Raw genomic sequence first — 26051 nt, forward strand, 5'->3', positions numbered from 1 at the left:
GAAATCAAATAGTTAACAGAACGGATGCTCCTTCCTCTATATTGGGTCTCCTGGGTTATGTGAAGGACACACCACCAAAGCAGCGCAAACTACATGCAGTTCTCCTATTATTTGCAAGAAGACAGGTTGCACTTCGATGGGGGGAGGAAGAGGGTGCCTTGTATCAAAGACTGGCTGACTGATGTTATGTATCGACACACACAACTCACCATTTTCTGGGATTTAATGCCCTCGACTTCGAAGCCACATGACATATGGGAACCGTATGTAAATTGGGCGCAGAATAGATCTAACCCCGAAGAACCTCCCAAATTTTGAATTTTATTATTATGCAGCTGTTGGTGCAGCTCCCAATGACATCTTCTAAATTTGAAAATGGAGTGCTAAATACAATGCTGGCTGAAAGTGCAATCAAATTACCTATTTTTCTTCGCTTCCAGAAATTGCTGAAAAAATCTAGATCTAAGACAATATTAGACTTAGCTTCTCGTATACAATAATTTTTTACATCACACAAAATTCATGGCTATCATCTAGACATAAAAATTGCCTATTGCCAGGGTGTCATCTTACAGTTCTCCCAGGGCGTCCTAGAACTATGGAAGGAGTCGGGGTTTGACCGACCGGGTGGATTTTTATAATGTATCAAACTTGATTACTTTTGAGTCGTTGACTCAGCAATTGGGCCCTAGTATTTCAGCTTCAATCAAATAACCATTTTTTTAAGATCAAATTATGGCATGGCTAATATTTCGGCATCAAAGATTTTAAGTCAATTATACGATCATGGCTAAACTGGAGTTGGTAATTGGTATTCTTGTTTAGCAAAGCTGGGTGAGCAGAAAGAGGTTGGTAAATTTCTCTCCAGACTAGTAAAGGGAACTGGATGTAGTCTCAGCAATGAAGAGTGGCAGATGCTATGTGAAGTTGGGCATAGAGCATTGTGAGCTGCTAATTATAAAAGAATTGTTTTTATGTTAAGGTGGCTAACCTACTTTATGCCGAAAAGACTTCACAAGATGTTCCCACTTTCTTCAGAGTATTGCTTTAGGTGCCAGGATCCAGAGATAGAGTCTTGGAACCATCAATCAATCAGGGGGTTTAAAGCGTGCTACTCACCCGCGAGGGTCTGAAGGCACTAGAGGGGAATGGGTGAGGGGGATCAGCTCTGGATCAGCTGAAGAGCCATGTCTTGAGGCTCTTCCTGAAGGTGTGCTGAGTAGGGGAGTGTCTGTCTGATGCGGACTGGGAGCTCGTCCCAGGCCTTGGCTGTGATGTCGGAGAAGGCTCTTCCACCCGCTCTGATTCTTTGGATGTGCGGGGTTTCTGCCAGGGCAAGGTCAGCGGAGGGGCGGTTCCTTCTGGGCACGTGGAAAGAGACTCTTTCGTTGAGGTATTTGGGTCTGCTGTTGTGGAGGGATTTGTAGGCGTGGGTGAGTAGCTTGATTTCTTTTTCAATTGTCGCTATTTACAATTTTGGTCTGAAGTTTTTCAAATGATTAATAATTGCTATCAGAATCGGTTTACATTATCCCTTCTCTCAAATTGGTTCTATTTGGTTCTTCAGCAGAGGCTCATCATTTGACAAAATACCAGCAATATTTTCTCTCCATAGCTATAGCAGTAGCCAGGTCATTAATTCTTCAGAACTGGAAATCTGATAAGATACCTTTGGGTCATCATTGGTATGAGAAAATGGATAGGACATATGTGTGGGAAGAAGCTTATGCTAAACGTATAGGGGCCTTACACAGATTTAAAGCGATCTGGTCAGGGTTTGTTTAGTACTGTACATTAGGATTTCCTTGTCGGACTTTCACCGCCAATGTCTTTAATCTTTTGCACACTGAATGTTTCTTCTTTTTTAAGATGGGAACCTATTTTAAAGTGTTATGAATTGTAATCTTATTTGATTTAAGCATGGTCTATGTTTAAAGTGTTGCTTTTTGCTGTAATTTATGATGATTTTTGTATCTTTTTTAATGATGTATTTACATTGAATTCGCTACCGGAATCTTAGCACATTATCATACTAGCAGTTTAATGGGTCTTCTTTGTTGCTTTTCATCAATTATAACTATGTTTTAATCCACTCAATTAAAAAAATAGTGCAGACATATGCCTATGAACAGGGGATAGGAGAAGTCCTATCCCAGACAAATGGTGATGGCCATGAACAAAAAGTTGCTTTCATTAGCAAGCGGTTACTCCCCAGAGAGCAGCTTTGGAGTGCCATTGAGAGGTAAGCCTTTGCTGTGGTTTGGTCCATGAAGATGTTGATGCCATACTTGTTTGGCTCTCCCTTACTTGTTCAAACTGACCACAGGCCTCTCAGATGGCTAATGCAAATGAAAGGTGAAAACCCCAAACAGTTTAATTGGTCTATTCCCCTACAGGGTATGGACTTTACAGTGGAACACAGACCTGGGACTGACCATGCCAATGCAGATAGCATTTCCACGATTTTTCATTTAGAAGATGAAGACTCTCTTGGTAAAGGTTAGCCTCAATCTTTTTAATTTGGGAGGAGAGAGGATAGTGTAGGAAAGTGCCCCTTTTGACATGGTCACCCCCAATTGCTTTAGAACTAAAAATAGCAAAAAGGCAATAGAAGAAGAATATGGCTGCCAGTGTATGTGAGCAAGACTGCTAAGTGGAAACGAGTCACCTTGGTTTGTGTGTTGCTGGATACAAATGGAAGCTAGAATCATTATGGAATGGTGCTGCCAGGATGTAAACTGACACAGGAGTGGTTATCCTAGATGGAGGCACCGAAAGGAATAGTCGTGTGCTTCGGCGTCAAACTAAATGATGAGGTAAATATATAAAAGCATGTATATAAACTAGCGGCGGTCACTACTAGGTAGTTACAGTCAGGTCTGTGCCATAGGAAAAGCGTTTATTGTGTTGCTAATAAGTCTGGCACCGTTTGACGAATCTCCACGAAACTTTCCAAATAGGTGCCTTTCGACTAGTTTGTTCATGGAGAGCTTCGGGATGATCCATCAAGCAGGGCCGAAAAAAGGGGGGGTTCCAAAACGCAAAATCCCTATGAATTTTCCATAGACTTCTTTAAGACAGACTACTGCAAAAACTGCAGAAAGGAATTTAAACTAAATTTGGCAGGAAGCTAGATCTTTGTCTGTAGATTGTGCTTTTTGTAATTCTGATTTTGTGTAATCTGTTCAGTAGTTGTTGAGAAATTAAGGGACAAAAATATTTGTATATCTGGATGGTTGGGTCTGCGAGACACTCTTGCAATAAAGCCAATTTAAAAATAAGGTGTTCTGATTGGCTTTATTTCCCCTGGGTCATCTCGGTCACATGGGAGCGAGCAATCTGCTTGGCTGCTAGCAACATGAAAAAAATGTTGCTGCGAGCCATTACAGGACTCTGGGACTTAGTCCCTTCTCCTGAAGTAAAAAAATAATAATATAGGAGGGCAGGGTGGTGATACCCTGACCTGCTTCGATCCATGGAGAGGAACCAGGCTCTTGCGGTATTGAAAAACAAAACAAAAAATAAAATGACCGACAGGTCACATTTAATAACCTTATGCCCGGAGTAGGGGGTTATTCATAAAGGGAAGGGGGGGCTGCGTGGTTCCCCCGAGACCCCCAACAAGAGTGTTGTGGGTGCCCTAGGTGGGCACCAAGGCACTTACCTTTGACAGGGTAGGGCATAGGGGGATGGAGTCCCCGGGGCTATAATCTGCTTGGGGGGCGCGCCTCCCCTTTATTTAAAGAGTGGTCCTGGGGGATGGTGTCCCCAGGGCCTAACAAGGCTTTGAAAGAGGTGCCAGGTGGTTTCCCCAACCATTTTTTTTTAAGTGGCTGCTCCCTCCATTTAAAAAACATACATGGCCCTGGGGTATGGGGTCCCCAGGGCCTAAGAGGCTTGGGGAGGGGGCCCACCTCCCCTTTATTTAAAAAAGTGGCCCCATGGGATGGGGACCTTCGGGCCAATAACGGCTTGGCTTAGGGGGGCAACTGCACTTTATTTTTTAGAATTGGCCCTGGAGGATGGGGTCCCCAGGGCCTCTCAAGGCCTAACAAGGATGTCATCAGTGACGACATTTGAGATGTCATCAGTGATGTCATGGAACATATCATGAGTGATGTAATGTGTGAAGTCATAAGCAGTACACTGTGGGGCGGAAGTTACAGTTAGCTATGCTAACTATAACTAGTGAATTTCTGTGTTTTCTTTTTTAGTTCAATATGTAAATGTTGTCACTGACATATTCAGCTAACTATAACGTTACTTTAACCTTTGGTTTTTTCCAGTGAATTTAAAGTTTTTATAAAAAATTTAAAAACAAATCGTTTTTATCACATTACTATAAACATTACTTAACTGTTGGTTTCTTCTGTGAATAGATCCTCCCCACACTCCCCCCCCTTAGGCAAAATCAATCAATGAATTATTTGTAAGGCGCATTACTCACCCCTGGGTCTGCCGCAGGAGGATGGGGAGGGTGTTCCATGTCTTGGTGGCGAGGTGGGAGAATGATCTGCCGCAGGTGGTCGTTCTGTGGATGCGTGGAACGGTTATCGAGGGTGAGGTCAGCGGAGCGAAGCTGGTGGTTCGGGGTGTAGAAGAGGAGTCGTGTGTTGAGGTATGCTGGTCTGGCGTTGTGGAGTGCTTTGTGAACGTGGGTGAAGAGCTTGAAGGTGATACTTTTGTCAACGGGGAGCTAGTTCAGGTCTCTCAGGTGGGCTGTGATGTGGCGGTGGCAGGGGATGTCGAGGAAGAGGCGTGCGGAGGCTTTCTGTATGCGTTGTAGTCTTTTCTGGAGTTTGGCCGTCGTTCCCACGTAGAGGGCGTTGCCGAAGTCCAGTCTGCTGCTGACGAGGGTTTGGGTAACCGTCCTTCTGGTTCAATCAATCCATCAATCAATCATATCATTTGTAAAGCGCACTTCTCACCCGTGAGGGTCTCAAGGCGCTTGGGTGGGGAATGCTGCTACTGCTCGAAAAGCCAGGTCTTGAGGAGTTTTCTGAAGGTCAGCAGGTCTTGGGTCTGCCGTGGGTGGATGGGGAGGGTGTTCCAGGTCTTGGTGGCGAGGTGGGAGAACGATCTGCCGCCTGAGGTCGCTCTTCGGAATCGGAGGACTGTAGCGAGGGCGAGGTCGGCGGAGCGGAGCTGGCGGGTGGGGGTGTAGAAGCGGAGTCGTCTGTTGAGGTACGTTGGTCCAGTGTTGTGGAGTGCCTTGTGTGCGTGGGTGAGGAGCTTGAAGGTTATCCTCTTGTTGACCGGGAGCCAGTGCAGGTCTCTCAGGTGAGGTGTGATGTGGCTGCGGCGAGGGATGTCGAGGATCAGGCGTGCAGAGGCGTTCTGGATGCGTTGGAGTAGTCTCAGGAGTTTGGCCGAAGCTCCTGCGTAGAGGGCGTTTCCATAGTCCAACCTGCTGCTGACAAGGGCCTGGGTGACTGTTCTTCTCGTTTCAGTGGGGATCCACTTGTAGATCCTACGGAGCATGCGGAGGGTGTTGAAACAGGAGGAGGAGACGGTGTTGACCTGTTTAGTCATGGAGAGGGTGGAGTCGAGGATGACCCCTAGGTTGCGTGCGTAGTCGGTGGGTGTTGGAGCGGTTCCCAGTGCGGTCGGCCACCAGGAGTCGTCCCAGGTCGAAGGGTTGGATCCGAGGATGAGGACCTCCATCTTGTCCGAGTTCAGCTTCAGTCGGCTGTTCCTCATCCATTCAGCAATGGCCTTCATTCCTTCTTGGAGGTTGGTTTTGGCAGTGGTGGGGTCCTGGTGAGGGAGAGGATCAGCTGGGTGTCGACGATGTTGAGGTCGTGTGATCGTACGATGTTGGCGAGCGGCGCCATGTAGACGTTGAAGAGGGTCGGGTTGATGGATGATCCTTGGGGTGTGCCGCAGAGGATCTTGGTGGCTCTCAAACCGAATGGAGGGAGGCGGACACTCTGGGTTCTGCCGGTGAGGAAGGAGGTGATCCACTCCAGGGCTTTGTCACAGATCCCTGCGTCGTGGAGGCATGTGCGTAGAGTGTGGTGGCAGACGGTGCCGAAGGCGGCCGAAAGGTCCAGGAGGATGAGGGCTGCGGTTTCGCCGTTGTCCATCAGGGTCCTGATGTTGTCGGTGGCGGCGATGAAGGCGGTTTCGGTGCTGTGGTTGCTGTGGAATCCGGATTGGGACGAGTCCAGTGCGTTGTTCTCCTCGAGGAGAAAAGACTGAGCTTTAGTTCACACACAAAGAACTTCACACTAACCTATTACACCTAAAGACCGTGGCAGGGAGGCAGGAAATTCCAGACACTCAGTGGAGGGGAAAACACCAGAAGTTTCTTCTACTTCTAAGTGGCCACCAGGTATAAGATAGGGCTTTCAGGCCAACTCTTCAGTTCGCTTCTGAACCTGCGGAATGCTCTAAGCAGACTGCTGTGTACTCCAGAGACTACCATGCTGCATCAAGAGGACTAAGGTGCAGTATCAAGAGGACTGCCCGCATGTCTGTAGGCTGCCCTGTGTCTTCAGAGAGCTGCCCCGTTTCTTGAGTCCTGCTTTTCTGCTTAAACCCAGTACTTCCAGAGTAATTCCTAGGGCTAGTTGGCTGGCCTTCTGATCAGAACGTCAGGGACAGAAAAGGCTTCAACCCTCTTGAACCCACACCTGAGCCCAGCCTTAGTGAATCACGACACAATATGTGGTGCCCATCCAGTCATGGACCCTTAGAAGTGGTGCTAAAGGTGCCAAAATCCAAAACCTGGTACAGAAACGTTTCTGCCGAAAAGTGCTCTGAGAATGGAGAGGAGACCAGGAACTACCTGCTTGCCGATCTGCCCACAGCGCATCGTCAGTCAGCCTGACTCCGCAGCAGCTCCTGCTACGTTCTTCTCCATTAGCAAATCCTGTTCAGCGGCTCCTCGCAGACGGGGTATCCAGCCTCAGAGCCGTTGTCGGCTACAGCCAGCAGCTTCATCCCACTGGAGATTTTCAACTTCCATAAAAGAGACTAAGTCCAAATGTAGAAATCTGCACTGCAACTTCATCCAGCGGCTTCCTAACAATGACGCCTCCTCTCCGGATTTCGCCTGCTTCCTTGCCTCGCTAAACGTTACCTTTTCAGACATTTTCTTCAAAAATGTTTCTCAGTACTAAGGTAAGCGGACAACTAGCCCAATCCACTTGTGTATCTGAACCGTGGTCAGCCATAACTTTCGACTTGGCTCGCGCAACTAGATGTCCACAGCTGGCGCTTTGATCTTTTAGGTGCTAGTTTTCACTTTAAACATTCATAATTCCGGTTCTATCGATTGGATTTTTGTTGTTTTGGTGTCAATTTATTAAAATGTACTTTATTTTTCTAATTAGTGTAGGATTTTTCTTGTGTAGTATTTTCACATTATTACTGTTTAAGTGCTGCATAAACACTTTACGCATTGCCTCGGAGTTAAGCCTGACTGCTTTTGTGCCACGCTACCAGATGCAAACACAAGTTAATTTAGTGACCATTTGTGGTTCACCCCAACAAGGATTATGACTGTTGCTTGAGCAGGGTTTCGTCAGATTCAACCAACAACCCAATTTCTCACAGAATCTATATATCCCACTCTCACCTGAAATGGGGCATAACATGCAGATATTGGTGCTTTCCGCACCAAAATCTATGTCCCGGTATGCCCTACTGACATTTAATATAATATAACCATCATGATTGTGGACAGAGTAAATAGCAAGGTTGTACATTACAACTTGGATGTAAATTAGAGTGAATTAAGAGGAAACAAAACTCAAATCCCAAATCTCGATAGGTGACTTCTTTTTCCTTAATGTGCTTTTTTGTTTAACTTTATGATTCTACTGTCACAAGCAAATACGGCTGCACACATCCGTACCATTTGTGTTTTTTTCCTCTCACTGTGGATCTAAACCTTTCCCACGAGATAGAAAAACAGACATTGTTACGGTCCAACCTGCATACAACATTTACTGTCAATGTTCAAGAACCAGGAAACTAACTTGCAGCCCACAGTCAAAGCTAGAAAACGTTTGGTAAAGGAACCAGCCATTGCATAAAGACACCCAAGGGAAATACCGCAACCAACTATTGGCAGGGCAAACAGCAGAGAAAAGCGACAACACTCACCATAATTCTTTGAGGGCATCTGCTTAAAAACACCAATGACTTCTGCATGGTATCCTATATCGACTTCAAAATGGCAGCGGGATATCAGCACACACTTCCCTTTCACAGAAGCAGACGGCCTCTGCCAGTTATTGCACATCAGCAAGAGGGCATTAATGGTCGGGCTGCTGCTTATGGCAGTGGGGCGAGGGCTGATGTCCATGGCCTCCACACCTTCCAGAGGCTTTAGTTGCACAGCAGGCAGTGCTTCGACAGCATCCACTAATGAGAGAGAGACAGAATTACAGGACATATAATAAAAAGATGGCTACGCGTATAGACATGCAGTTACTTTGCCACGCATCTGCTCATCTGTTTTTTTCTTAACCATAGCAAGGGATAAGAAGTCGTGAATTCAAACTGCAAATTCAAAATAAAAATACCTTATTATTTATTTTTTCAGGGTATGACTAAAATCAGATCTAGACATCCTGGATTGCACAGAGCTTATTGTATTCATCTGAACATTGCCTACTCTGGCACTAGTAAAGCATCTTTAAAGCATGGCGAGGGCTTGCAAGTGCATTCAAAAGATCATCTGTAATGAGAAACAGATAAAATGAAGGTGCACACCGCACAGAACTTGGACCATACTCCTGATTACATCATCAGGCCCCACATTTTAGGAATGCCCTTGTGGTCCAAAACACCAAGCAATCTCATTCCTCAAAGCACCCCATATCCCAATAGCTTCCCACACAAAACGCTTGGAAGGAAGCACCAGAGTGAAGGGCTCTGAGCCTTGTGTGACTAGACCTTCCACCTATTCCAGTAAAGGGGCATTTGTACAAAGTGCTCAATATCAGCTGAAGGTATCTTGATGAATGCACCATTTTCAGTTAACAGAAAAGACGCAATGGTTATGGTCATTATGCCCTACTTAGGCATATCTAGGCCTGGTGTGTTTTTGGGCGTTAGCCTAAGTAGGGCTTTACAGACATCAAAAAAGTACAGGTTTATACCTGAATAGGACATAACAAACATTACCAGCACATCTTTTGTGTTCGCGTGTTGTGTTTTGGAGGAAGTGAAACTGTATTTTCTCTGGCTCTCCCATTGTAATTGAGCTAAAACATTTTCAGACAACCTTCTGTAATAACAACTGCTTTAACATGATAACACCTCTTTGCAATTATAATTTTTAGTGAGGCTTTAAATTAAATCTACATTTATTGCATCTTTATTACAATTTTTTTAATAAAAATAATAATAATTCGAATTGTTCTTGCATAGTACCTAGGGAGAGAAAGACCACTGGGCGGGACATTGCACTGTTCCTCCATTGTTCACTGCAAGAATTTCAGGTGCTACATACAACTTACCGCTGGATGCACTATGAGCTACAATGTATTCGCCTCTCGACCATCGTGGAATATTGACTTTGGATCACCTCCTGTTCCTCTCTCTATTCTGGTGGAACCCGAAACACATACATGGCAGATTCCCGGTGGAGCTGCACCAACAGTTATTGGGGAGATTGGCTCCAGCACACCTCCATGGCTGTCGCCTACCCAGCCGGACTTCTGACATTTGTCTCGTTTCTTCCCCGCCACTGCTTTTGCTCTTTAATTGTTTTCCCGTTAAGACCTAGCTGTTTGGCTGATGCCTGGTGGAACTAACTGATAGCTAAAGAGGAGATGTACTGTGGACTTCCCCCTCGGCCGTCACCTACCCAGTCGACTGAGGGCAGACCCTCATTCGTCTCTCCATTCTATCTAACTCCTACCCCTTTACTCCACCCCCTTACCCTTCTTAACTATTTATTTCGTCTTCTACACGCTTGAAATGTTTTTCTAGTAACTGATGTAATGTGTAACTGAAGAAATTTTATAATTTCTGTGAAACCTTCTGTAAAGCGCTCTGATACCTCGGGTCTAGCCAGCGCTATATAAAACGTTTTAAATAAATAAAAATATATATATATTCTTAGTTAATACTTCACAAACATTTTCCAAACTTAAGTTTAATAAATAGGCCTCTAAACTCTGTAGTTCACTGACTGCCAGGCACTGTAGTAATGCACACTTCACCTCTAGAATACACATTTACCCGTAGACACTTGAACAGTGAACTTATGAATGAGCCCCTACCCTAACAACTACGGTGAGCCGATTTCTAAGGTCTTCCATAGTTGTTGAGAATGGAGCCCATGTAGAAGAAAGTGGAAGGAGCGCAGAGGCGAGCATTCAACCCACTCCTGGTGGAAGGTGCTCTTCTTTATAAATTTGCTTTACTGGTTGATCTAGTGCAAGCAAGACCCTGATCCAAGGGTAACAGCGCTTTATAGCAGGGTACAAGTGCACATGCTGATGTGGATATGTGGACGGACTGTGCGTACATGGACATGGCTGTGTGGACTGGAGTAGGTGAGTATGTGGGGGGCTGTGGATGTCTGTGTGCAAACAAATTAGCACCCCTCATCAAAGTGTCTTACAAGAAACACAAGTTGATTTTTATTGCCTGTTTCTGAATGACGATGTTTATGCGGTTATTAGACTTTGTTAACCTAAACTAAACCAACTGAGATTTTTGAATAGATTTTGTAAAATTAGCCCATGCTCCAATGTTCCATTAACCAGTGTAATAAATAATTAAAGAAGAAATGTAACAAAATGAATGCAAATACAGAGCAACTTCAAGAAACTATTGATAAATATGGTTAAAATAAAACTAATATATTGTATAAGGAGTGTGGATTAAACTCAAACATAAGAGTGAGCAGTAATAACTTAACTTATAAAAGAGACTCTTACTACCCAAAGAGTGACTATAACTCATAGAAAGGGTTAAGCATTTATATAAAAATACCTGGAATGATGGAAGTGAAAGCGAGATCAGCATTTCTCAGCCCACAGGTGACTTTTTCCAGATTCTGTTGTGTGTTCAAGTTAGCAACTAAATCATATGTGAAGGGCAGCTTTGAACTTTTACAGTAACAAAGGATGATTCGTTAAGCAATAATTAAACTTTTGGCAAACTAAAGAGTGCAAAGCTTATCTGGTATGGCAGCAGATCAAAGGTCATACAGTAATGTCAATGGTCTGTCATTTTCGATGTGAATTTTTTTCATCCATTGTGGAGAATCTCCAGTGGACAATGTATTGTGGTTGTGCAGCATGGACAGTTCATTGAAATCACACCACATAGTGGACAAGTTTAAAAATATCTCTGCTTTCAGACCTAGTTATAAACCTAGATATAAACCTGAGATAATGGCTGGTGAAAGTGGTAACATTTATTTTCTTCCCCTGCAGCCATCTGTAACTTTTATACAATGCTTCAGAGCGAGGCAGGAGGGGCTGGCGGCTGATGACTGACTGAATCAGGAATGGTTAAACAGAAACAATTCACAACAACAATGGGTGAAATCCCCAACCTTCTGTGGTTCATGGAAATCCTGGACAGTACAGCCAAAAAAGATCAAGGTGGCAAGAAAGACTTGCAGTGTGAAGAGGGCTGAATATAAGTGGTGGCAACCTGCAGGACATGGGTGGATAATAGGTGGGTGGATGTCCTAGGGCATATGATGATTCCACCTCTTCCACACCCATGCCATTTAATAGAAACGGAACCTGGATGGAAGAGTTAAAATAGAAAGAAAGCTAGAAGCGACTATACCATGCTAAGAGTCAATTTTTATTGCAACCTTCCTTCAAGTCAACCTTAAGGCACCACACATGTCTTAAAGCTGAGGAAGCAATGCTGCTAGAGTTACTTTCATCCCCACACAAGTATGATTAGTGATTAAAAAGAAGCCTTTGCAAGGTGAAAACTGGCCAACATCTCAACTAGCACTCCTATTATCTCCTCTCCTGCCCCACTTTCCATCACCTTTAAGTTATCTACAATCTGTGCCCCTCCTCCCATCTCTTCCACCCGTGAGAAGGCTGGTCATACAGACACCTTTCCCAGCTCCTCGACAGTGGATGGAGTAATACAATAGCTAGTTTAATTAGACCTGCAGAATCACTTTGCATAGCATTAATCCCAACATTAATTTACTTAATTGGTCCCCAGATACGCCTACTCCTCCTTCAAGCCAACCTTCTTAACCAGAATCGCTCTCCTCCATCTCTACCTCATGTACTCCCCAATAACATACTTTCTTTGCTTTCATTCTCCTGTAACTCGCCCTCTGTTTTTGCACGCTTTACACAATATAAACAAATTCTACTATGTTGCTGAAGCAGACTCTGTCCTTAATGCTTTCTCCTCCTGCAGTAACCTTACTTTCACGTGTAACTCAAATTAGCTACTACCTACTTACCTTTGGTAGCGCCCTTTCTGGTAGAGACTCCTCACCGTTTGAATATTACTCAGGTGCCAGACTGGGTCCAGAAACTTTTCTGCAGTACCTCTGTGTGCCGGTAGGCGACGTCGTGCTGCTCCGCATTGTTGCCGTTCCACTCTGGAAATGACTTAGAGCCTATATAGGCGCCACTTCAGCACGCTGATATCAGTTGCTTTCAAGAGAGTCTGTGCCCCAGACACAAACCCGCAAAAGAAAATTGGTGTAACCAGTGTGCAGATTCCTAGACTAGGGATCTTATTATTGATTAGCGTCCAATACAGAATGGGGAGGATAGGAGGGTTGGTGTAGAATCCGGGGCTATAAAGATGTATCTACCAGAGATGAATACTAATGAAGGTAAGTAACTAGTTCCTCTGACAGACACCTTTTGACTAGATACCAAAGCAGTACCTATTGGAGGAGCGTCTGTGGCTGGACTCAAACCTTCAAAGCCATGCAGGACCAAGCAGGCAAAATACCCCTTTTGGCGGCGCCAACTGTCCAGACAATAGAGCTTCGTAAACATATGGAGGAACGTCCACGTAGCAGTCTCTCAATTTCCCAGGATGGTGATTCCGCGTGCCAACACAGTGGTAGCAGCTTTAGTCCTGGTAGAATGAGCATGCAGCCTTTCCAGAAGCTGCTTTTTAGCCAATGCGTAGCAGGTCTTAATGCGAGCAGATCCAGCAGGAGATGGTTCTCTTCAGCAAAGCCTTGCTTTTTTTGCTCCAGAGGACGCCACAAAAAATGATCATCCACTTGGTGTTGTTTGGTACACTCTAGGTAAAAGTTCAGCACTCCTTTGAGATTCACACAATAGAGACTCTCCCCCTTTTTATACGGGTGTGGCTGAGCAAAGAACACTGGAATGGTGAAGTTCTGACCAACATGGAACGGACTTATACTTTAGAAAAGATAGAAGCCAGTGCCCACAAAACCAACTTGTAAGACCTTGTAGCTCATGGACATGCCACACCAATGTTATAACGACAAGGAACACTGTTTTGAGGGTGAGGAGCAGCTGTAAAGCAGCTTCAAGGGAGTACATATCAGAAATGCAACAACTAAGTTAAGATCCCACTGTGGAATGACAAAGGGTTAGGGAGGAAACAAATGTAGTAAGCCTTTCAAAAATCGCATTAACAACTGGTAACTTAAGCAATCAGGGATAATAGAGTAATGTCAAAATAGCCAAAAAGTACCCTTTAACCATGCCCAGAGCAAATATCAAAACGTCAGACAACTTTGCCTGGAGAGAATTTATCTGTCAAGCACCCCACCAACTACAGGTGTGTCCCAGCGAAAGGCGTACACACTTTTAGTCGAAGAATGTCTGGCTGCCGGAGGAATGGTGACAGTGGTTAGTCATCGACACTCAATCTCAAGAACAGGAGTTCTGGATACTATACTGCCCAATCTGAAACCACTAGGATGACTTGGGCCCAGGCGGTCCTGATCTTCTTGAGAACTTGGGGTAGGAGAGATATCGGCTGAAATGCATGAAGGAGTCCAGAGTTCCATTCAAGGCGTAATGCGTCTCTGAGCGAGAGGCCCTTTGGAAACTCCAACGAGCAGCTAACATTGCGTGTTCTCGTGGTAACAAACAGATCGAGCCAAGGTTCTCCCCATACACGGAAGAGATGTTGAGCTGCTGCCGGGTCGAACAGCCACTGGTGATCCACTAGTCCCCGCTGGTCGAGCTTGTCCGCACGGTGTCAGAGCCACTTTATTGGTACTTGCGCAGGAACAGAAAGGTCTATTCCAGATGCCCCCTCTGGGAAACACCAGTGCACCATTGTAAAAAAGTTGCACACAATGTCTCCTCTAGATGGGGTAGGGAGATTGGATAAAATAACAAAAAGATAGAAGAGACTGCCAACGGCTACCAGCTTCCTAATCCAATCTTCTACTCAGCGTAGTTTGCTTCGGGACGTGGTGCTCTAGAGGCTAAATGATAACAACATACATGACTCCTACAATCTTCCTCTGTATTCTCTTAGAATTTTCCAATCCTAACTATGCTTGACGTACCTACATAACCCTTGGCTTCTGCTCCTCTTCTGTAGTATGCTTATTATAAATATCAGTAAATTTGTGACTGTCGCAGCTTATTGAATTCTGTATTAGAAAGAACTAACACAATTTTGTCTATTAATATCTTACCTACATTTCTATCTGCTACTTGATATTATTTCATGATGACTCTTACATGCCTAGTACTATGCCACTCTTAATCTTCTACTTCTTAACCTTTTATCTATTCTCGTTTCAGGTACAAGATTCTGGAAAAAGACTTCAAGTGAGTATTAAACCCTGTCACTTATTTTCTCCATAGTTAACTTTTTAGGGAGCTATAATGTTATACTCTGACTAAAACAAATAAATAAGAATTGGACTTCGCTCAATCAGAAGAAAAACGGGTGTCCTCATCTACGACTCCGTTTGCTTTTCTTAGACTGTTCTTCAGTTCATCGGCGTCTTGTATATTATCGCGGCAGAAGTTAACTTTTGTAGCCACATATCTTTCTTCAGTAGTCTTTCTCTCCGGTACTGCGCATGAGCCCCAAGCAGAATGCTAACTTCGACTAAGAAAGCGGACTGTGAAGGACGCACGGGGGGGGACCACCCTCAACCACCCCTACCCGTTCCCTCCCTGTGAAAAGACCAGTCCCCTTAATCTGGCCCATACCTTGTGGAGCCACACTTCTCCTCCTGAAGCGTGGCGGGCGGAGCGTGGTCTCGTTGGCCTCCCGGGTTTCTCTCCTCCTGGGGCGACGCGGCTTCCAAGACCTCCCTCCTCGGTTCCTGGGGCGATACAGCTTCTGTGTTCTCTCTCTGCTGGACACCGAAGTCTCGAGGCTGGCTGGACGTCTCCTCCTCTCCTGTCCCGGTCGCCCCGTTCTGTTCCGGGTGTCGCGCTATCAGCGCCTCTGTTGCTCCCGATTGGAGGGAGATCAATGATGTCACCGGCGGAGTTCCCTCCTCCGGGAAGGCCCACGCTGCCTTAAAGGGACCTTATCCGTCCTGTACTCGGGGCGGAAAGGAATACGGGTTAATGTCGTCACCCGACCCGTGGCAGGCAGGGACCCCCTGACACGGACGCCAGGGGGAATTTCCACGGAATTCTTCCGAGAATCCTTTCACCAAAGTTGGAATCAGAATAAGGCACAAGAAAATCAGGGGGAAACGTTTAGGAAGGGAAAGCCTGACTAGCTAACTAGGGAACACCAGGAAAGCGCTTCTGCCTTAGCCTCGAACTCAGGTGAATTACGCCAACATTCAACATTCTGAGCGCTTCACATAGAATTCTGAGACGGGCTCCAGAAGACTAGAACGTAACATCACTGGAAGCGTCGGCCATCTTGAGGTTCTTCGCTCTCCAAGCCTCACTACAGGTCAGAATTCTCTTCATTTTGCTGCTTGTAAAGGATTGTTTTGCACAAATGGAACAGTGTGAAAAATCAATGTTTGTAGTAGTCCTGAAACATGGCTTTCAATGATCCTGCCACATGCTTCACCACCAGGAAAATTCCTCGGTGGCTCAGCCATTTAAAGAGATTCAGGGACTCCTGGTATAGTGCCAGTGACCACACCCTGCCCTGCCTGTTGCAGTACCACATGGCAGAGGTGCGGTCTGTCAGCAACTGTACTAGCCTCCCCTTCATGATGCTAAGCGGATGGCCCTCAACTTCAGAAAGGACAAGAGGCTTCTGATCTCTATCTTACCCAGATGGCCACCCCAACCCAAAAGTGATGCATCGGTCACCTGTGTCAACTCTGGGTGGGAAACTGAGAGGAGTGGCCCCTCACCCAATCATGCCAATCATGGTCCAGTGACCACAACTGCAAATCTTTTGCAGTCTCTTCCGATAGTCTGCAGCTTTTGTGAACACCCAAGAGGTACTGGTTTGATGAAAGAGGAGCACAGCGAACTGAAAATGCTCCTGACCCCCACATGGAACAGCAGGTAGCGCCGATGGGCCTGCAGGATGGGTCTATGGAAATAGGCATCCTGCAGGTACAATGACACTGTTCAGTCTCCTGGGCAGAGGGCAGGCAAGAATTGGGCCACGGTCACCATTGGGAAGACCTCTTCTAGAAGAAGGCATTGAGAGGGCGCAAGTCTAAAATAGGACAAAGGCTTCCGCCCATCTTTGGCACCAGAAAGTAGTAGGAATAACAACCATGTCCTACTTCTGGCACAGACACCTTCTCTACAGCCCCTTTGGCCAAAATGGCTAGCACTTCCTGCTGCCAAATAGAGATATGGTCATCTGTCGGTCACTGGAGGTATGGTGGTAGGTGCAGCGGCAAGAGAAGGAGAGGAACTGCATATCCCCGCCGAACAATTAGCAGGACCCATCTGTCTGCTGTTATGGACTGCCAACCCGGCAAGAATCGTCGAATCCTGCCTCCAACAGGGTGGCTGTGCTCCACTAAGGGTATGTTAAAGGGGTTTAGCAAATGTGGATGCAGGGGTGTACTGGACTGGGTGGCTGACTGGGCTTGACGGTGAGGCGGTGGGCACCAAAACCTAGACCATGAAACTGCTTATTGCCTTGTGGAGGTTGAACTTTCTGGTGGCATGCAGTACCTCAGTCTAAGCAAAAGCAGCGGTACAGCTGATGCAGCTGGTGAGGGGGAGCAGATAAGCCAAGGGAGTGAGCCGTGACCCTGCTCTACTTGAACCACTCCAGAGCGGATCTACATTGAAACCAAACAGACGAGTCCTGTTGAATAGCAACTCAATAGTCCACCTGATGGCATCAGTGGTCCGAAGACACAACAAATTGTGAACTTAGCCACAACTATCCTGTATAGCCTGGGCGAGGGCAGGTCAGTGATCTTTAAGACAACCTGGGAGGACATCAGCCACTGAATACTGAAGGGACAGGGAAACAGTGCTCCAGGAGACAGCTGGCAATCGCATATCGTAACATATACTGGTAGACGACAAGACTTTGTTTTTCCAAATGACCACCCGTTTTGACTCCCAATGGGGGGGTGGTGGGGGAGAGGGGAAGCGCGAGTAGTTGGGAACGTGTTGGGGTTAGTTTTGCTAGCAGACACCTGCATCAAAAACTTTCAAGGGTGCTGAGATATAAATGTCGGGTCTCCCGTGGCAAGGCAAATGCTTTAGGCAATCTAATGGTTCACCAGGGTGCCTGAGCAAGGTTCGGTCCATGCCCCTAACAAAAGGCATGGTAGGGCCTTATTAAAAAGGTAAGAGGGGCTCAGTGGAGGTTTGCCCCTGCTGAAGGACTTCACTAAGAACATTGGTGTTCACCTTCAAGGTGGGGAGCGGGATGTCAAGGACTGTGGCTGTCCTATGCATGACCACTAGTGCAAGAGGCACTCTCCTCAATGGCAGGACCAGAGGTTGAGAGGAGTCCCAACTCAGGGGATGTATCAATGCCACTAGCCTCTGGTAACTCGTCATACCAATTCTCCTTATGGTACAGCTAGGCCAATCTCGTAACTGGCATCATAATTTTTTCAGAATTTATGCCAAACAGGGAATGCAGAGTATGTGTTCTTCCCTGTAAAGGTTACAGTGGAGGGAGCAGCACCTCAACAGTGGAGGGAGCAGCACCTCAACAGTGGCCAGGCATAGTTGAAGTCGAACCGACTCCAACTTGGAGTCAGATAGTAGAATAGGTACTTAGTCTTCCAGCCTCAATGGAGTCAGAATTGGTGTCAAAGTTCTGAGAAGCGGCACCGGGGCTAGTGTAGGAGGCAGCCCCGGGTTGGGCATTGAGGTCCCAATCGGTGCAGAGGGTGAACCAGCTGGGTGTATCCCAGATGAAGCTGCTCAGGTCCTAGGATCCAGAGACATACCAGAGGGAGTTGGAAAGGATTCAGAGTCTGAACATGATCTCGCAGGACTCTTTGATTGGTTTTGGCATATTGGCTGGCCCCATGGTGTCTAATGAGAGTGGGAGTGAAAGTGAGGGGAATGGGCTGAGCACCACTAAGATTTCCTGTGTTTTTCTTCAACTTACTCAACGACTTTGATCGAGACGTAGAATGACCCCTTGAACAATTCATGTGACTTCTGAATCTTTAAAGGGGCTGGGATCAAACTTTTAACTTAAAGTATTCCCACCCTGGAGTCTTCCGGTGTTTGGCGATGTAGAGTTTTACCACGTGGTCTTTGAAGGCCTTCGGGTTAATCAATGCACAATCGCTGCAGGCCTAAGATTTGTGACTAGACCCCAGGAACCACAGGCAAAGAAGATGAGGGTCTGTTTCAGGCATTTGTTTATGACAGTCCCTACAAGGTGTATCCCCTGTCATTTTGGGAGATGAAAGTTCCCTTGCACACTGTTATACAGTTTTGCAGAGATAGAAGTAGTCTCAAAGAGACCTGAGGGAGCTCTGGATCCGAATCTGGTGGTAAAGAAAGAAAGGAACTGACGTCAGAGTGTGGGAGCAGCTATATAGGATTTGCACTTCATTTCCACAGCTGAACAGCATCAGTCAGTAGCCAAACAGCATACAGGTGTGCCGAGATACTGCTGAAAAATTTCTGGATCCGGTTTGACAATGGGGAGTATTCAAAAGATGAGGAATCTGGCACTAGAAGTCTATCAGTAAGGGATTCGCTCCCTCCATCCAAGCTTTCCCACTTATATAATTTCAAATTATAACACAGCTATATCTGGAGCTGCAAATATTTCACTTTGCGCCTGACACCTCTCAAAAGGATTACTGTCAGGTGTCAATGGATATACAATTACGGATTCTCCACTGCCTGTACACAGAAACACCCAGCAGTAAATCACAGGCAAGGGTTGGGAAGAGTTACTTGCCTTCCAGGAAGTGAAAGGGGAAAATGAACTACAGATTTGGGTGTGGTTGGGGGTAGGGGATGGGCGATCTCCATAGAGAAACAAGCATTTGCAATGCATCGGTTTCACCTTTGGGACATTATATGTATTTAGGAATGCAGCATATTAGCCTGGGTGCTGAAACATCTACCGTTTTTCAATATGGAGGGAAGTAAGCATCAAACTACGTGACACGCCAGGTATGGGAACACATGTGGGTGAGATCAGGCATTTAAGAGTGAAGTTAACGGAGAATGCACACTTTGTTTGGAAGGTGGTGTAGTTATTCAACAGGGCTATCACTGATTAAAGTTTGAGCTATGCCGTTTCTGTATTAAGACATAATCTGGAGGTTATGGCCAAAGTGCGCACACACCACCGTTTTACATATTCAGTCAAAAGGTGAAAGAAAATATAGAGCCGGTTCTTACTACTTAAGCAATATTCATAGTAGGTCTGAAAACGCATGAATAAAGAAGATGTGATATTGAGAACTTGAGTGGGTTCAGGACATCATTAAAATTCCTCTCCTGTGCACAATTTCTTTGATTTCGTAGGCAAATACAGTGGAATTAATGCGCCCTACAAAACATGTACGTGATGGAGGGCCATGTACAGCATTTCATGATTGTTATTAATAGTGGCTTAAAACGGAGGCGTGAATTCTGATTTTATAGGTATGCACGAGTAACGCCACAATACTCGCTCAAGGAACGCCGAATTCTAAAAACTTCTATCACAATAGATTGGTTTTTTTAAAATCATAAATCTCCCGAAGGTTGCAATTGTAAGGGGCAAAGGTCATGTTGTTGTATGACCTTGATGCCACTTGTGTTTATTTAATGCCTTCGAAGCCGGTTTGTGCACGGTTGTAGAGTAGGCAGCCTGGGAGGGAGCGTTTGCCCAGAGCAGCTGCGATTGTTTATGTTGCAATTGCGCAAGTGACCTCCAGCTAGCCAGCCCGAGGAATTCAAAAGCGGAGGGCTTTCGGAAACAAAGGCAGCTTTCCCAGCTCCGGACCTCCTGCGAGCCCGGGGACGGCCTCGCCGCAGGCCTTTGCCAGGAGTTGGAGACAGCTCAACGGGGGCGTGACGCACACCTCTGCACCTCCCGTGGTGCGGGCAGGCCGTTCCTCCTCAGGGCGCAGACACTGGCAGCGAGTCACAACCCCACAGTCACCACAAAATGCGGACCCTGTTGTACCGGAAGTTGGGGACACTAGGCCGGCTTGAAACTCCGGGCTCTGGTGAAGTTGTGAGTGGCGATAATCTCATCGGCTCTTCTACATTTTATACTATTCGGCTGTCGTCACGTCGGTGACGTCACTGTCTAATACCCACACCACTTGAACTTGAGGGAGTCGTCACTGACTGGTTCACACTCTGACGAGGACGTTTATTACGTATGCCTAAAACGCGCACTGCATGTCAGATTCCCTTTAAGAGCTCTATACATCGCCGCGAGCTGCCTCACCTGACCACAAACGTCTCCCGTAGATGGACAGAACAATACAATAAAGAGAGTGAGAAGTGTTTCACCAAACAAGAAACTGCCAGAAACAATTTTATCAAAAGTGGCCCGTGGTATTTTCGCGCCGTGTCATCCATCAGAAAACCATTTCACAATCACAACAAGAAAGTTAGCCGGGGCCTGGACACATGCCACCCCTCCCCCGCCCACCCCTCGACAGAGCCACCCGTGCAGCCGGCAGAGCGGCGACTCACCCTCAAGCAGAGCTCTTACCACTGCACGTGCAAGTGCTCGACCTGCTCCTTCAGCACCAGCACGTCCTCGCCCACCAAGCACTGGCTCAGGTCCGTCTTCATGTCGCCCACGTCCCCCAGGCTCTGCGTCCAGCCCGCCAGCGACTGCCCCAGGTCCTGCATCAAAGAGGAGGAAGGACGTGCAACACGTTCAGCTCCGAGCTCTTTCCAGACCGGTGGCTTAATCCCTTTACAATGGGGGAGGGTGAAGGGGAGAGGGAAGGAGAGGGCCGGCCGGGGGGCGGGCAGAGTATGCACACTCACACACGCACGGAACTTAAAGGATAACACGAGGGAAACAACTTAACAGTATTTAACGCGCTTATTTTAGGCCCTTTCCGTGTTATTTTTAATCTGTCTCAATTAACTTGTACGGCAGGTTTAAAGCAGACAGGTCAGCAACGGGTGCAGAGTTTTCGGTACACGGGGGGCGGGAGAGGACACGGACGGCGGGAGGGGGCGGGAGAGGACACGGACGGCGGGATACGTGCACAGGACAGCGAGGGGGGGGGCGGAAAGGCACACGGAGGGGGCGGGAATGGACAGACGGGAAAAAACGTAACTCCGCCCTGGGAAAAAATCTCGGGAACGCCCCCGAATCTGGTCCGGCCTTGACGGACAGATCCGGCACTCAATGGCTAGCCTCCATTTATGGAGCTAGCCAATGAGAGCCGGGGGACGTTCCCGAAGTCCTTATGGTCAACATAGGATTTCACCTGCGCCGAAAACCTGCGCAGAGCGCAGCCTTCGGCAGGTGAAACCCGAAAAATTGTCCCTACAGAGGGGAAAACTGAAAAATGTGTACATTTGAACAGAGGTACCAGATCCATGTGCTCATGTTATGTAGATTGCCACACTGAGCGAATAGGAGCCATGGGGAGAAATAATGTAATATTCCACCTAGAAACATGCACCTAATGCAGCTTTCCAGATGTGCTTTTAGGAATGTTTGTGAATTGTAAAAAGAAAAAACCTTTAAAACAAGGTTCAGGTCTAAACCCACCCTTTTACCGGTTTTCCATTATTCATTGAGTCTGAAATTATATATTCACCTACCATGAAAAGTCTATATTCCTTTTTTAGGTCTCGTGACCTATCAATGCGCATGCGCATTGAGAGAAGCGAGACTATAGGGCTTTAAACAAAGCTTACCTAACTGTGGCGATTTGGTGCTGTGCCCGTGGCTTTTAGGTCAATGCGCAAGCCTCACCCTCACTCACCCTCAACCCCTCACCCTCACTCACCCTCAACCCCTCACCCTCACTCACCCTCAACCCCTCACCCTCACTCACCCTCAACCCCTCCCTCACTCACCCTCAACCCCTCACCCTCACTCACCCTCAACCCCTCACCCTCACTCACCCTCAACCCCTCACCCTCACTCACCCTCAACCCCTCACCCTCAACCCCTCACCCTCGCAACACATATTGTGTTACAATAGGTGTCACATTTGCGAAAGATAAAACTATTGGCATTGTAAATAACAAAGCTATTAATTCGCTATTTTCAAAACAAGCACATAAATAAAAAATGTGTCTTTTACAATACCAATAGCTCAAACTTTCCTAATGCGAGACCTATTGCATTGCTGTGCTTCTCTCCCCTGCTGCACTCTCCTGCTCTCTAGAGATGTGGCCTAACGACCAGAGCTGCCATCTAAGTCACGTAAATACAAAACATGTTGCATTCCAAATGCTATAGGTGTCACATTCGCGAAAGTTATAACTATTGGCATTGTAAATGACAAAGCCATCAATTTAGCAATTTTAAAAACCAACAAATAAATAAAATATGTCATTTACAAGACCAATAACTCCAACTTTTCTAATGCGAGACCTATTGCATTTCCAATGCTTGTCAAACATGTCACACAACTGCAAATAAGCTGACACACGCCTACTTGAAACTGCAAATATAATCCAGTCAAACAACCCAACCATACTTTTTTGGAACACGTCTCGACTCCTCTATCCAGTACTACACTTTATCCCACCAGGACACTTGCATTGATCTTGAGTAGCTAGGCAGGAGTCAAAACACAACACAAGAAACCATGGACAACCATTCACAGCAGATAGCATCCTCCAAGTGATACATTATTTTACAGAAAATGTTATGTAATTCATGCTACAAGGCTCCAGACCTAAATAATATCTCCCTTGGGGTCCTCAACATTTACTAGGATGAAACCAATGATTTGACTCCCTCTCAACTGTCTCTTTTTGCTCAACGACAACCTCAAACAATTTTACTCAAATCACACCCATGTGAAGAGGTCAATTCTTAACATTTTAAAGGCTATGAAAGAATCAGCAAGTTTGATTCTCTAGACCAGTTGACTGGCATGATCACATCCGTATGCTTTTCTCTCTCTCTTATTCTCTGCTACTTAAGTAATGGGATAACCAAAAAGACCTAAGATATGGGTCAGAGACTGTAGTTGCAACCAGTTTTACCTGAAGAAGAATATCTGATTGAACATACTGTACAATCTGGCACAACAGGTAAACATACCCAGAAAGCATTAAACACAATCATGTGGAGGACTGCTGATGATCTGGCCATAGTAACAATATAAAGAACTAAAAAAATATGGCCAATCATTCTCAGAAGAATGTTATTAAGATATGAAAGCTCTTAAAGTTTTAGGACACATATGGCATGCAACCTTATACTTGAAGAACCAGAATATTCAATGAAACAAGTGCAGAACATTTTAAAAAGCATATATTCAATCCAAAGCCACATTCTTCGGACCAGAGATCAAAATAGTAAAACATCATTCTAATATTGTCTATAAACCCCAACCCGTCAGCCCCATCAAATGACTCTCTACGTCATTTACAACAAAGAATTGCAGCAAATTCGCCCACTACTTTGAAATCCCCAAAAATTGCTCTCTCATTTTCCACAAAAGCGACCCAGAATGTAAGGCTTCTCACTGCAGCGGCTTTGAAAACTTTTTTTTTTTTTTTAAATCAGAGTGATACAGTAAATATTATTGCAGCTCTTAGATCCTTATAATATTTAACAAGAAAGGAGTATCACCATATGCACCTTGAACAAGGTTCTGAATGGGATATCAGCGAGCAAAAGGAATAGTATCTTTATGTAGGAAGACCCCTCACTCACCATCCTGGTTGGTGACATGCTTCATCAACGGGGTCCCACCCTGACGGCCGAGTGCCATCAAGGTGTGCTACGACACCGGACTACAGTGGAGCTGGTTTTTTGTGAATGGTGCAAAAAGTGATGTTAAAAATTGTCCTGGTATAACTTTTTTGAAAAAACTTTATTCATAAGCTACTGGACAATGTTAAAAGAGGAGTGGAGGTACTAATGGGTGATATTGACCGTAAGTATCTATGTGATAGTAGTTAAGATGGTCTACATGTTTCAACCTGTAAACGGTAAATCCCAGGTTTTCGTCAGGACCAGAAAAAGGAAAATGGATGGTCTACACACACTAACGTGTATCCAGTCCTAGATTCCTGTGGCCTTGCTGCAAAAAATCTGCAGTGGCCAGTCTCAAAACCTGATAATAGGCGAGGGAAAAAGAGACCTGTGGGAGGATTAAGGGGAAATTAGTCATGATTAAATAGTTTACGTGCCTGTAATGTAGTGTAGGCTCTCACATGTCTGCATGCTTCATGCGGATCCCATTAAATCTGAGTAACAAGCATATATAGTGCTGGTGTACTAATTTTATAGTGCTGGTTGGCCATACAGTAAAATGCACGTGGTGTTGGAATATCGTCAACTTAATGACCTCGCTCTGTGACACTGATCAATATCTGTGTGGGTGAACACTAAATAATTATTTTAAATAAATGAGTCACTCGCACATAATTCTTGGCAGGGTGATGATCAATACTCACATCCAATGTAGTGAGTTAATCATGCAAGCATGCATTTATATCTAACAAACAAAACAAAACAAAGAGAGATCTTACTCAAAGTGTGGGTCTCTAGGACTTCATGGGGGCAAAGGAATGGCTTTGTCAGCAATGGAACACATTCTGTGGTATATAAAGCATAGGTTACAACTGCGGTCGGCGCCATTATGTAATATAAAAGGTGCCCCAACAGTGCTGAATGATGTCCGGGCTCGTTTGAACAACGCGCTATGAATGCGGTGTAAACGAACGCGTCGGTACAGCGCTTCCTTCAACTGTGCTGATAAGCGCGCAGTGCCTAAGAGTAGCAAAGTTAAGAGGTACGCTGAACAAGAAAAGGGAGTCAGCGCATCAATGGACCTCGCATGGCTGGCGATGGTGACGGCCTCAATACAGTTACTTACAGTTATGCTGACATCAGACTCGATCAGCCTATGTGTATTGAGCCTCTTGATTGGAGATACTTCCAGCCATTTCAGCTGTTTCTACTAGTTGTTTTATTTCAGATTTCAACTCAGTGGTGGGGTCTGATTGTAAGGGTTTGTAGTTCCTGATCTCATTTAGGACTCTTAAGCATTGCTCACGGTATGTGGTCTTGTCCATTACTACTAGTCCGCCACCTTTGTCGGCGGATTTTATAATAATGGTGTCGCAGCTTCTTAGTTCAGATAAGGTAGTGGTAAGTGAGCAATGTTTAAGACTCCTAAATGAGATCAGGAACTACAAACCCTTACAATCAGACCCCACCACTGAGTTGAAATCTGAAATAAAACAACTAGTAGAAACAGCTGAAATGGCTGGAAGTATCTCCAATCAAGAGGCTCAATACCTGCGCAACTAAGAAGAACAAATCCCGTACTTCTACATCTTACACAAGATGCACAAAGGCAAAATCCCCGCTCCAGGTAGACCAATCGTCTCGGGGATCGACTCCCTTCTAGAACCTCTATCCAGGTTTTGTGATTTTTTTCCGAAAACAATTGTGCAATCCACCTCGACGTATCTACAGGATACTAAAAGTTTATTGAGACTGCTAGAAGATATTACAGTGGATGAGTATACCATACTTCTGAGCTTTGACATCGAAAGCTTATACACTAGCATACCACAGGATGACAC

The 26051-nt window shown here is 45.7% G+C and overlaps 1 protein-coding gene across 1 annotated transcript in view; it reads right to left on the reverse strand.

The window, feature by feature from the left end:
* SMARCAL1 (SNF2 related chromatin remodeling annealing helicase 1) overlaps positions 1-26051 on the reverse strand; it is a 326034-nt gene that overhangs the window by 219012 nt on the left and 80971 nt on the right. The window contains exon 4 of the mRNA XM_078679275.1: positions 8113-8373. Within this exon, the coding sequence (XP_078535401.1) occupies positions 8113-8373 (261 nt within the window). The remainder of the gene's footprint in view (positions 1-8112; positions 8374-26051) is intronic.

The sequence above is a fragment of the Lissotriton helveticus genome, chromosome 3_1 (assembly GCF_964261635.1).
Source record: "Lissotriton helveticus chromosome 3_1, aLisHel1.1, whole genome shotgun sequence".
Lineage (NCBI taxonomy): Eukaryota > Metazoa > Chordata > Amphibia > Caudata > Salamandridae > Lissotriton > Lissotriton helveticus.